Source organism: Hemicordylus capensis, chromosome 3 (genome assembly GCF_027244095.1).
Source record: "Hemicordylus capensis ecotype Gifberg chromosome 3, rHemCap1.1.pri, whole genome shotgun sequence".
NCBI classification, from domain to species: Eukaryota; Metazoa; Chordata; class Lepidosauria; order Squamata; family Cordylidae; genus Hemicordylus; species Hemicordylus capensis.
The window spans coordinates 64762866-64776352 of NC_069659.1; the positions used below are offsets into that span (position 1 = coordinate 64762866).

General features: G+C 43.2%; 1 protein-coding gene across 2 annotated transcripts in view; it reads left to right on the forward strand.

Annotated features, from left to right (window-relative positions):
• The first annotated feature begins 5714 nt into the window (after positions 1–5714).
• CRYBG3 (crystallin beta-gamma domain containing 3) overlaps positions 5715–13487 on the forward strand; it is a 93116-nt gene continuing 85343 nt past the window's right edge. Inside the window, exon 1 of one of the 2 annotated variants that reach the window (XM_053308755.1) lies at positions 5715–5857. In XM_053308755.1, the coding sequence (XP_053164730.1) occupies positions 5715–5857 (143 nt within the window). Of the gene's footprint in view, positions 5858–6100; positions 6129–13487 lie in introns of those variants that run through there. The other variant, XM_053308756.1, reaches the window with a different exon arrangement.

Below are 13487 nucleotides of genomic sequence, written 5' to 3' on the forward strand. Positions count from 1 at the left end.
CCTAATAACTCCCCCAGATTTCCAGCTTTCATTTAAAAACAAAACACTAAGCTCTAGCCCTTGTAGAAGTGGAGTTATGGAGCAAAATGTGTGGTCACTATTTTTCAAGTGTCTGGATTCTTTGGTGTATAAATTTTCCTCAATGAATTCCTATGAGTATTCATTATACACCTTCATTTCTTCTATTCATTTTGACTGTCTTTGGACAGTGTCAACTTCCATGTGCCAACTACACCCCCACTCCCACCCGCAAGGCAGTGGGGTACTATGCAATTTATGTTCTAGGAATCTTTTCAAGTGTTTAGACTCTTTGGTGTCTAATAATCTTTCCTCATAATGAATCCCTATGAGGATTCATTACACACCAAAGAGTCTAAACACATCAACAATTCCTAAAATATAAACAGAACCCAGTGGATTGCGGTTTGGGGGGTATTTGGCACATTGTATGCCACTAATCCCGCCCCTTGCAAAGCAGTAGGGTCAAAATGAACAGAAGAAATGAAGGTGTGCAATGAATACTCATAGGGATTTACTTGAGAAAACATTATCAAAGAATCCAAACACTTGAAAAATAATGACCGCACATTTTGCTCCGTAACTCCACTTCTACAAAGATTAGAGCATAGCTTTTCTTTTTTTAAAAGAAAGCTGGGGATCCATGTTAGGGTTAGGATAGGGCGACTTTGAGTCCCCATTATTTCCAAAGGCAGAAATATACAAAATCAGTAAAAACTAAAAATAAATAAATTAAAAATCAACCACTGCCTTAAAATTTGGATGGTAGGTGGTGCCCATAGGGACCTACCTACCACCCACATTAGTTATCCCTAGAACCTTTATAAGTGGTCCAATTCAATTTGGATTTGGCGGGACAGATTCAGACACAACAAATCAGGCATGATCTGATTTGGGCACAAATTGAATTTTTAAAAATTGATTTGTGGACATCCCTACTAGACTGTGACATGGGAAAGGGCAAATTTCTCTGATCCTGCTTCCTCTGGAAATGCCCAGCACCGGCTGAAAATATATCCCTGAAAATGACATCAGGGATAGATGTTTGGGTGGTATAGGGCATTTCCAGAGGAAGCACAAATTGGACAAACGCCGCCTCCTTCCCATGCTTCAAACTGTGCAGCTTTAAATAAAGCTCTCTGTAGTACGGGTACAGTGGCAAGTCGCCTTCCTTAGTTTGGGAAGCCAAATTACATAGTTAGTTGGCCACTTGCTTTTTTTCCTGGATTTGTTTAAGCATAATTCTAGGATATAACAATGCTGCTTTTTAGGTGATTAAAAATGACAAAGCACATCTTGTTACAATGCTTGAGTATAAAGCACCGTAAATTTAAATCAATTTTAACCAGTTTAATTGCATGGTTCCCAATCAAACTCTAGTAATTGACTTCCCAAGTGATATCTTTTATGCCTAAATTCTCAGTGCCTGCTAAAAACTACAATTCCCATGGCAGCTTGTTCTAGTGCTGCACTATGCCTTCCTTAAAGCGTGGACAGTCTTGTACTCTTGCACAAGAACACAAATACTTTTTTGGAGCCCACCCATGCTCCAGAAGTGTTCTAGTAGAGTGGAAGCATGTTGTGTGACTATCAATGACATGTTTCTTCTCTAAGAGAGCACCTCCAGAGCAGAGACAAGTTCCAGAAAGATTTATACTCTTGAGCAGGGTTTCTTAATCCTGGGCCCCCAGATGTTGTTGGACTACAACTCCCATCCTCAACAACAAAGGCCATGTCTGGGGATGATGGGAGTTGTAGTCCAACAACATCTGGGGGCCCAAGGTTAAGAAACCCTGCTCTTGAGCAAGAACTTGTGCCACAATCTGTTTTTGCCCATCAATTTGGTGGGAGATGGAATAAATCTAGGCACATCCACCCTCACTTTCTCAAACACCTAATTGCTGGGATGTTAGTTTTTATGTCTCCCTTTCCACAGCATCTAGTTGTACATGGGGTCTCTATTCTACTTATGTGTATGGAAATAGCCCTTATGCAGGGTGAGCCTGGATTGGTGAACCTGTGTTTAGTGAGACATTCTCATAAGTTTACAAACTTGCAGTACTTGAGTAGCATTTTCTGATTTTTAAACTCTTGGTGGATAAAAATGGTTTTGATACTAAATTATAGTGCTTTCTTTGGTGCTATATATTTTATTCAAAATAGGTAAAAGGAAAACCAAAATGTATTTTGTCAGAGAGCAATGGACTCTTAAAAGGATGTTTTCCCATTCAGCTTCAGGCAAACAACTTAATAAAACATTGCAAAGGTCCCAAGTGAGATGAAAATTTTTTTTAAAAACCCACAGAATTATTTAATTTCACCATCTGTTCGTACTGAACAGCAATCAGCCAGGAGGTCTCCCCATGTGTGCAAACCATTCTAGTCTGAATGGCAGCAGAAAATAACAGCTTGTCATGTGAGTTCAGTGTTCTTTGTCATTTGAGAGACTGACTCCAGTGAAAACTTTAGTATGATGAGTTTAAAGCATACGATACATCCCTATGCTCTCTGTTTCGTACCACTTTTATAGGCTTGCTGGCTGCCTTGGGCCTTATATTATTACATCATATTCTCCACACGTGGTAACTTAAGGTCTCATTACCATCTGCTTGATTTGCTTGTATTACCATGATTCTTAATGTGGACAGCTGTGTTCAGAGACCATTGCCACCTGCCACATATCCACTTATATGGAAAACATGAATGGATGCTCGATACCAAAATTTATATTGCTACATCTGCTTTAATCTCAGTCTTTTTGTTGTTTGATGATATTCTGGGGCACCACGCACATTTTGCCCACTCTTTATTTTTATTTCTAACACCTCCCTCCAGATTTGCTCATATGCACTTATGCTTTAAATGCTTTGAAACATCCAGATTTTGAATACAAAGAGAGTTTAGCTGTCCACATGTGAATAATGAATCTATTTCTAGTTAGTGGTGTTGTGATGTCCTTCATTTTTTAAAAAAATGTATCCCACAATTCTTGTTACTGATCCAGTGTTGCTAGCAGCAAATATATATATTTGCTGATACACACACACATCCACCAAAAAAACAACCATAGAAACCTGTAAATCTTAAAAAAAAAAAAAATCAGAACAGCAGCAAAATAAAAAGCCCATCAGACTCTGAGTATGGGTCACACCCCCTTCAAAACACTTGAACTTAATTTTTTTTTCCAGATGAGCACTCAAGGAAAGGAATAGTCAAACAGGGTCTGATTAGCGACACAAAGGCTTTTCTTTTTTTAATGTATCCACTTGGGCGGGTTGGGGTCAAGGTTGGATCAGGCCCCAATAGTCCTCAGTTAGGTTAGAACGTTGTCATGCCCCTCAATATTTTGCCCTTAAAAATATATTTTTTTTAATTCAAAAGGAACATGAAGTATTTGGGACTGATATCTTCAAATTATTCCAGGGTACAGTTAAAGGACTACTGCCCTATCTATGTGTCAAATTGTGATGCATGTACCTTAAAAGCAGAATTGCTGCTCTCTGCATGGCAATATTGTTTTTGGTGGTGTTTTTTGTTTTAACACAATGATGAGACAAGGAAAACCACTCTCCAGTCCCAAAATTGGGTTTGTGTGCAAACTGTTTCCACATGAGAGACTGGAGTCTGATTACTTTGTTCCTGGGCCAGCAGCAAGATTACTGGCTTATGTTGCCTTGAAATGACCTTTCTAAGTAATGTGCAGTACACTAACAAAATTTGGATACAGCAGCAGCATCCTCTAACTGCCTGAACTAGTGTATGCTTTATAGGATTATTAAGATATTTAAGTTCATTTATACAGACATAATTGTAAACTGCCCCACAGATTGAAATTTGGAACAGTATACACATTTGGGGGGACATAAAAATCGTAAATACTAATTAGCTGGGTCTGCTACACCTTAGAGTTTAAGATTTTGGAGATAATGGATCAGTTAGACAGCTGCAGTAGTAACAGGGTGCCAAAAAGCAAGGCCACAAATTGTTGTGAGTGGGAAATGACAGTGAATGCTTTTCAAAGCTCTATTTATAATCAAAACACCTCTGATTAAAGCTTCATAAAACAATGCTGTTTGGGAGGGGTTGATGTCATGGACTGTATGGGTGTAGTCACTGCATATAGGCTATTTACAATAACCAAGGAAGTAAAATACACATTTAAAAAACCACAAAACCTTGCTACTGTCACTCTAGCAGCACTACACATAAATATATTTGCAAATCTAAAAAGCTGTACTTCATTCAGAATAGTGTGGATCTAAAGAACTATATGCTTAGTTATTTATGGCCAGTGGAGGTTCTGACATCAGCCCTTCCCCACTGCCCCATACATAGTACAGCAAAATTTCATAAATGATGTGTGATACGACATGGAGGTCTGCAGATAAAGGAAAAAATACACACTCCATAGTATGTGTGCCTAAAGTTTTGGGAGCACTTCAAGTAGCTCACTGGTTCCAGTCTAGAATGACTGTATACCACTTTGGGTATGATCCACCCAAAGCTGCAGGCAGGAATCTCTCTCAGACCTATCTTGGAGATGCCAGGGAGGGAACCTTGGACCTCATATGGTCTTCTCAAAGCAGCCCCATCCCCTAAGGGGAACATCTTACAGTGCTCACACATGTAGTCTCCCATTCAAATGCAAACCAGGGCAGACCCTGCTTAGCAAAGGAGTAAACAAGCATGGGATTATCACACTGCAAAGCTGCAGTTCTACATTTTGAGGAACTAAATTTACTTCTGACTGAATGAACATGCCTATGTTAAAAGGCTTCAGGGCAGGAGGAAACATCTTGGTTGACAACAGAATAATACTCGAGGGTAATGAAGACAGATAGTCCTCCTGCCTGTGTTCGAAGGCTTCTGACTTGTAACAGGATCACACCCTTCTTGAGGCGCATTGTGTTGGCAGGAAGAAAAGGAAATCAGAAAGAAGTTTTGTGGCATAAGCTTTCCTGGGCGGATGAAGCGGGCTTTGTCTACATAAGCTTATATCACATGCTGCTAACCTGTTAAGTCTTCCAGATACTACATAAGGGTCCCTTGTGTTTTTGCTACAATAGACGGCGACTTCTATTATGCACAAGGACGAAGAAGTCAAGTTTTTAACATGTCAGCTTAACGGGTTAAACAGGAGACGTTTGGGCGCTCGCCCACAAGTTCCAGAGCGAAGCGGCGTCGCCTTTCGCGCAGCAGTTGAAAAACCTACACACGCCTATTGGTAGTTACTGTTTATCTGCTGAGGGAAGGCGAAACTCGACCAACCTGAACTTCTTGGCTGAATCGAGCGAGGGAGGAGGCGGGAATGTCATGCCTGCCCAGCCCCTGGACAAGGCGCGCAGCAGCCCACCCACGCTTCCGCTATCTTCGGATAGGGCGGGCTGTGTGAAAGAAGGCGCCGTGCGGGAAGTTGCCTTGGCTCCGCCTCGTGGGCCGGAGGGAGGGAACCCTGCCGCCTTTCCTGCCTTCATGGGCGGGAAGAGGAGGAGGAGTCAGTGGCTGGCTGCTTGCTTGCTTCTGCGGTGCTTCCCCTTGCCCGTCCGTCCCGCTGGAGTAATGGACTAGAAACTTAGAGAGGCTTCTGCTCAGCGGAGCGCGGGAAGGACCGGGCGAGGGCTCCGTCCCCCAGCCGTCTGTCGTTCCTCGCAAGCGATAAGAGAGAAGCAGCTTCCCGTCCCCTTTCGCGGCTGGAGATGTCCGGCGGGAGTAGCCGGAGGAGAACCGGCGCTTCCTGGCACAGCAGCTTCTCCCGACTCTTTACTAGGAGCCCATCCAAGGAGCAGCAAGAAGGGGCTAAAGCAGCCCAGCAGCAGCAGCAGCAGCAGGGAGCACGCAGGTAGGGAAAGGGCGCAGGGAAGCCCTTGTGGGCGGGGGAGCAACCCCGTTTGTTCCTCTTTAGCTGAAGTTGCTTTCCTTCTCTGTGCCTCGCGCCTCTGTCCTTTCTTTGAGAAGGGGGTTTCTCTCCCCGCCCCCGGCCGCCTTGTGCTGTCCTCTCGCTACTTCTCTGTCACTGCACTTTCTCTGTGTCGCTTCCCAATATAATGGGGAAACAGTCGTCCGCTTTGGGAACAGGCTGGGGAAGTCCTGCGTGACCAAGGGCGGCAGAGGTATTTGCAGGTCGTGCAACGCGGCCAAGTGGCGTGACGGAGAAATTTCTCAGCATTTTGTGAGCGAACGGCAGATCGACCAAAGGAAAGCTACCTGGGTCTCGCACAAGTCTAGTGGCTCGGCTTCCCTTTTATGGTCCCTTTCCCACTCAGATTGTTTCAAGGCTATTTTTTAATCTAGGCTTCCAAGCAATTTCTTATATCTGAAGCGCAGAACTTGCCAAAGCTGCTCTGAGAGCACGAAGTACTTCAGTTTAATGTCTAAAAGTCTTTTTAAAGGAGTTAAGAAGCCTTTACACTGCACATAAGGTGTCCCCTGCAGTAAGTGAGACTCGGTGACAGATGTGACAACAAAAGCAAGTGAATTAGAGGGCATGGTAGAGTGAATGATGTCTTCCATATCACTATGATACTGCAGCAGTTAAGAATGAATAAGTACAATTTGCCGTTGTCGATATTCCTTATGGGGTGTCCTTAAAGTGATGTTCCTAGAGAGGCAAATATGCTTCCCCCCTCCTTTCACCTTCCAGGTAGGCAATTGGGGCAAAGCACTAAACCTGAAAGGGTGACTGTTAAAGCAAAAAGCATTCATCTGTGTTTTTATTGGAGGATAGCTCTTCTCAAAACACTGGACATGCTCTTAGCAACGGATTACTGAGTTAACTTGACATTGGTATAGAAGTTTAATAAATAAATAAATTTTAATATTGGTATCCAGACTCTGTTATGCTAGCCCTATTATAGACCTCCTGACAAGCCCACACAGCATTGTCCATTGAAATTGTGCAACTTCTACTGGGTATGTAATAGAAAATAATATGTGAAATTTACTTCAGTGGTCCAAATAAGCATTCCCTCTAAGGTGTGCGTGTGTGTACGCGCTCACAATTTTTTGGGTGTCTGCTCAGTTAATTTTCGATCCCGCTCAGGCTGAATCAAGAAGGCCTCATTCCGAATGTACATGCGCACACACTGCCTTGATACTGCCACTCATAACAAAACTCATTCTGCACACAGATGAAAAAAACTAGAGAGAACACTAGTCCAGATTTAAGAGAAACCTAACTCAGATACCTGAATGGTTGTTGTGCCTTTGGGTATTCACACTAACATTTATTATTTAACTTTATTTATTTATTTATTTATTTATTTATTTATTTAACATATTTGCATACCACCCAAAACGCAAGTCTCTGGGCGGTTTACAACAAAACAGTAAAAACAACAAGTAAAAAGGTTAAAACATTACAACAATTTAAAACATAAAACCATGTTAAGACTATTAGAAATCATCAAACTATTAAAACAGTATCAAATTAAAAGCCTGGGTTAACAAATGTGTCTTGACTGCCTTTTAAAAAGTTGTAAGAGATGGGGAGGCTCTTATTTTAGGAGCAAGTGTGTTCCAAAGCCTTGAGTCAGCAATAAAGAAGGCCTGTCTACGAATAGTCACCAGACGAGCCGGTGGCAACTGCAGATGATCTCAATGGATGGTCTAGTTCATAGCAAAGAAGACATTCTCTTAATACCCAGCGCCCAAGCTGTTTAGGGCTTTATAAGTTATAACCAAGACCTTGTATTTTGCCTGAAAACTTATAAGCAACCAGTGTAGATCTTTTATGATAGGAGGATATGGTCGCTCCGTGATAACCCAGAGACCAGCTTGACTGGACCAACTTCAGTTTCTGGACTATATACAAAGGCAGCCCCACATAGAGCACATTGCAGTAGTCAATTCTGGAGATGACCAGCAGATGTACTATTGTTCTGAGGTCACTTATCTCAAGAAATGTGTGCAGCTGGCATATCGGCCGAAGCTGATAGAAGGCACCTCTGGCCACTGCCTTAATCTGGGACACCAGGGAGAGGTTTGTGTCCAGAAGAACCCCTGACCTGTTCCTTCTGGAGAAGTGTGACCCCATCCAGAACAGGCAGATCAAAATCATCTCCTGAGTTTCAACCCTGCACAATAAGTACCTCTGTCTAATCTGGATTCAGTCTCAGTTTATCTCTTATCCAGCCCATCACCCCCTCTAGGCAGGCATTTAGGGAGGTTATGCCTTCTCCTGATGATGACAGGAGAAAAAGATTTGGGTGTCATCAGCATACTGATAACACCCTACACCAAATCTCCTGATGATCTCTCCCAGCAGTTTCATGTAGACGTTAAACAACATCGGAGACAATACAGAGCTCTGAGGGACACCATACAAAAGTTCAGATTTTTGAAGAACAGTAGCTGAGGGACACCATCTGGAATCTGCTGAGAGATAGGAGTGAAACCACTGCTAAGCACTACCTCCCACCCCCAACCACCACCACCCCCAGATGCTCCAGAAGGATACTATGGTTGATAGTATCGAAAGCAGCTGAGAGGTCCAACACACTCTCTCTGTCAGTTCCCAACTGGAGATCATCCATCAGGCCCACCAAGGCAGCCTCCTCCCCATAGCTCACCAGAAAGCCAGTCTGAAACTGGTCTAGATAATCAGTTTCATCCAAGACTGCCTGGAGTTGGGAGGCCACCACCCTCTCAGTTACCTTGCCCAACTACGGAAGGTTGGAGATAGGCCTATAGTTGCTTAACTCTGAGGGATCCAATGCAGGCTTCATCAAAAGAGGTCTAATAATTGCCTCCTTAAGGCAAGGAGGCATCCTGCCCTCCCTCAGAGAAGCATTTATGATCTCTACTAGGCCTTCTACAACAACCCCCTGGCAGATAACATAAGTCATGTCGGGCAAGGGTCAAGAGAACAGGTCGTAGGCCACATTGTTCCACGTAGCTTGTCCACATCCTCACGAGTCACAAACTGGAACTGATCTAGCCTGACCACATAAGAGGAGTCGCTGGACATCTCCAATTCAGACATTGGAAAAAACTGTGGGGTCTAAATCTGTCAGCCCAAATATGAGATATTGTATCCACAAAAAACTCATTAAACATGTCACAGCGGGTAATAGATGGTTCCAAGTTCTGATTCAAGGGAGGAGGAGCACTTACTAGCCCTATCACAACCCTGAACAGCTCCACTGGACATGAACTTGTGTACGCAATACGGGCTGAAAAGAATTGCTTCTTTGCCACCCATGTTACCAGAGCATAGATCTTCAAATGTATTCTATGTTGTAATCTGTTGGTTTCGAATCAAGTCTTCCTGCACTTGTGTTTCAGTTGTCTACCTCGCTACTTCAACCCCATAGTTCTTCCATATATCAAGGGGGCAATTTTGAAGCCTGTTGGACAGGACGCTTAGGAGTGATCATGTCTACTGCCCTGGTGAGTTTGCTGTTCCAATTCTCCACCAGGGCATCAGCAGGATCACCTGCAGAGCCAACACTAAATCCCTCCAAGTCTTCTTGGAACCCTACTGGATCCAATAACCTTCTCGAGTGGGCCCCTCGCCCCTGCAAAGATGGGGTGTGACTGTAAGTCCAACTTTGACCAGATAGTGGTCCTTCCATGACAATGGGAAAATCACAGGAGTCCCCACCCATGGAACACCACCCTGATCAGAGTGAAAGACCAGACCAAGCGTGCAACCAGCAATGTCTGTTGGTCCCGAGAACCCTTGGGATATGCTCATAGTTGTCATGGCTGCTATGAACTTCTGAGCTGCCCCGGACAAACCGGTCCCAAAGTGGACATTGAAGTCCCCCAGCACCACAAGCCTGGGGGATTCTGACGCCAAACCAATATCATTTAGGGACTCCATTGGACAGCGGGGCAATCAGTACACCAACTGACACGAGTACACCAGTCTATCCCTGGTCCCCAAACTTAAGTACACACATTCAATATGGTCTGACACCTCAACAGAGATCTTGGTAAGGGAAATATTGTTCTTATAGACCACAGCCATTCCACCTCCCTGCCTACGTCCCCATACCTGCTGTTCAACAGAGTACCCTGGAAGGAGAAGCTGGGACCACACTGGGCCACAACTCTCCTCCAACCAAGTCTCTGTAATACATACCAGGTCTGCCCCTTCATCCAGAATCAAATTATGGATGGTTTCTGACTTATTCTGGGCAGACCTGGCATTACAGAGGAGCAAGGTGAGGGAGGTTGGCATTGCTCTCCAAGGTCAAAGAGATGGCTGGACAGTCGGAAGGGTAAACAGCTAATAGATTTCTGACTTCCCTTCCCCTGTAACGATTTGCTGACCTGCCAACTTTACTTCTTCTCTTCCCCACCACCACCCGAATAGTCACCCCATAGTCAGTGGACATGCCCCCTGTCTCCCTATCGCCAGACAAACCAAGACACAGCTGAAACACCCAGGACCTAATAATACTACTATAATACTACCTGGCCCTCACCCTCATCCCCCGAAGCAGCTCCCCAAAAGGGGCAACCCACTTTGGTATCACTTCACCAGTGGCTACTCTGCCAGTGGCTGGCCTGCCACCACAGGGCAGCAGCCCTTTTATAAGCTCAGAAAGATGACTAGTTGGGGCAGATGGTCCTCAAGAACTGCTGCTGACTTACTCCCGCTGGCCTCGATCCCACACAGACTCACCCACAGGGCAGCAGCCACAGGGCCATACGAGCTGGCATTAAACTCATCTGTTAAGTTCTGTGGGACATGTGCAGATCTCCCTCACTGAATTTGGGTGCATATCTTATTGCTATCAGGAACAAATACAAGAAGTTTTGCACCATACTACATAAGACTACTCGGTAGTGGGGAGTGTTAGATGGTTTTGAGTAGTTTCTGGCTGTGACTTTCCTTGGTAAAAATGCAGCCTAGTACATGAATTGCTGGAGTGAGTGACACAGTAGAAACCAGTGACTGCTGAATTATTATTATTAGTATTATTATTATTATTTGCAAGCCTGAGGATTACTGAGGAAAGTGTTAAGACAATATGTGCAGTGTTAACGAGCCTTTTGCAGTGTTGTAAGAGTATCATTTGATTTGGATTATGTTAGAGTTCACTGTATAAGCTCGGATGTGGTCAGCACTTGTCACATACTGTTATACTTGTAATATATGACTGATTATGTGGTGTTCGTGCATTGTCAAGTGTGCATGTGACAATGTTATATTTAAAACAGAATGTTAAAAACTGTATGCAGATTTAAGAACTGGTGCATTAGTATCATTTCTGTAGGACCAATTATAACTTTTTAACATCACCCTTTGTTAATATTGGCTTATATTTAGCTCAACCGTTAGGTCCATTAACTAATGCACTGATTGTTTGACACTTATGATCAAATTTAAATGCTGGCCTTCATTTCTTGCTGCCGTTGTCTCTTCCTCTCCTCCCTTCTTTTGTTTTCTCTATTGTCTGTTTTCGATTGTAAGCTCTTCAGAAGCAGAGACCTGCTTATTTGTTCCTTTTAAACTCTGTAATGCACCTTGTACATTGATGTGCTGTATAAATATAAATATATAAATAACAATAATGATCATGATAATCCACAACCATAGACTAATTCAACTGAAATTTGTTTTCATTTAAAAGCATATTTAAATAGTCCATGGTTGCTGTTGGAATAACATAAATTATTAGTGTCCTGTACTAACTGAGCAAAGAGGCACCTTTTAAAAGTGGTGATTCTCTTTATTTATCAGGAGGAGAGCAACTGGCCATATCCATCTCCACTACAGTATCCCTCCAGTGGCTGTTGCTGGTGTCGATCTTACGTTTCTTTTTTAGATTGTGAGTCCTTTGGGGACAGGGAGCCATATTTATTTATTTATAAATAGGTTAAGCACTTTGGGAACTTTTGTTGAAGAACAGTATATAAATATTTGTTGTATAAATATTGGTCTACCTGTGGACAATATAGGGTGGGAAACAGATAATCCAATGGTGAGAAGAAGTAGCAGGCCGGAGTTTAAGAGTGATCAGTACAATTTCTCACCAACTCCATGGAGCCAACAGGAAAAAGGAACCAGTAGTAATTCTGCTTTAGCAGATCCAAGATTGGAAAAGATCAATACTTTCTGTAAGCCAGTTTGAGATTTTTACAAAAGGCAACAAGCAAACATTGGCCCATGTGTCCCACACAGCATTAGGAGAGTGGACCAAGAGTTGCACCCTTGCAGGGAGGCTGCTGTGGAGCTCAACCAAAAGGTAGTCCTGCAGCCAAATGTGCACAGAGGGGAAGAGAGGAGTTATTTTCAGTACCACACAGCCCTCGGGAAATTTTTCTGGAAGCCAAGAAGTGCTTTTGGAGGGAGAGACACCTGCAAAAATGGCTCTTCCCACTGCATATGCGTAGCTGAGGGACAAGCCTTTGGCCGGTTTCCTCACAGCCTCTGCAAGGGTACAGCTCTTAAGTGGTCCTCCTAATGCTGCAGACATGTCAGCCATTGTGTATAAATATGATGCCTGTTATCTCCTTGAAATTAAGGAGCTGATTCTTGTACATGACAATGGCAATAGCAAGTAGTAATTTCTTTTCAGATAACTCTTTAATTATTTTGAAATGTGTTTCAGGATTTTGGTTACCACTGTTTTATAGTGGAAACAAAATTGCTTCATGCTGTTTAGAAGTATTGCTGAATTTACTTTTTTGTTGTACAGGCCCTTGTTATCCGCAAGGGTTCTGTTCTCAGCTACAACCACAGATAATGAGATCTTGAATGGATGGGAAATGGGGGTGGGGGTTAGTTCTTGGAGATCAAAAATGGTCAGAAAACAGCTTTAAAAGGCAGAAATAACAATGAATGACCACGAGAGAGATCTTGGGGTCATGGTGGACAGCTCATTGAAAGTGTTAACTCAGCGCTGTTTTTTAAAAAAAAGTTAAATTCCATGCTAGGGATCATTAGGAAGGGGATTGAAAATAAAAATGCTAATATTATCATGCCCTTATACAAATCTATGGTGCAACAGTTTTGGTCACCATATCTTAAGAACTGGGAAAGGTGCAGAAGAGGGCAACCAAGATGATCAAGGGCTTGGAGCGCCTTCCTTATGAGGCAGTTCTACAGCATCTGGGGCTCCTTACTTTGGAAAAGAGGCAACTAATAGGAGACATGATTGAGGTGTATAAAATTATGCATGGAGTGGAGAGAGTGAACAGAGATAATTTTTTCTCCCTCTCTCACAACATTAGAGCCAGAGGTCACCCCATGAAACTAAAGGTCGGGAAGTTTACGACTGAAGAAGTACTTTTCCCAACAGCACATAGTTAATCTATGGAATTCTTTGCCATGGGATGTGGTAATGGCACTAGCTTGGATGGCTTTAAAAGGGGCTTAGACAAATTCATGGAGGACAGGTCTATTAATGGCTACTAGTCTGGTGGCTATAGGCTACCTCTAGCTTCAGAGGCATGATGCGTTCTCAATACCATTTGCAGGGGAGCAACAGCAAGAGAGAGGGCATGTCCTCACCTCT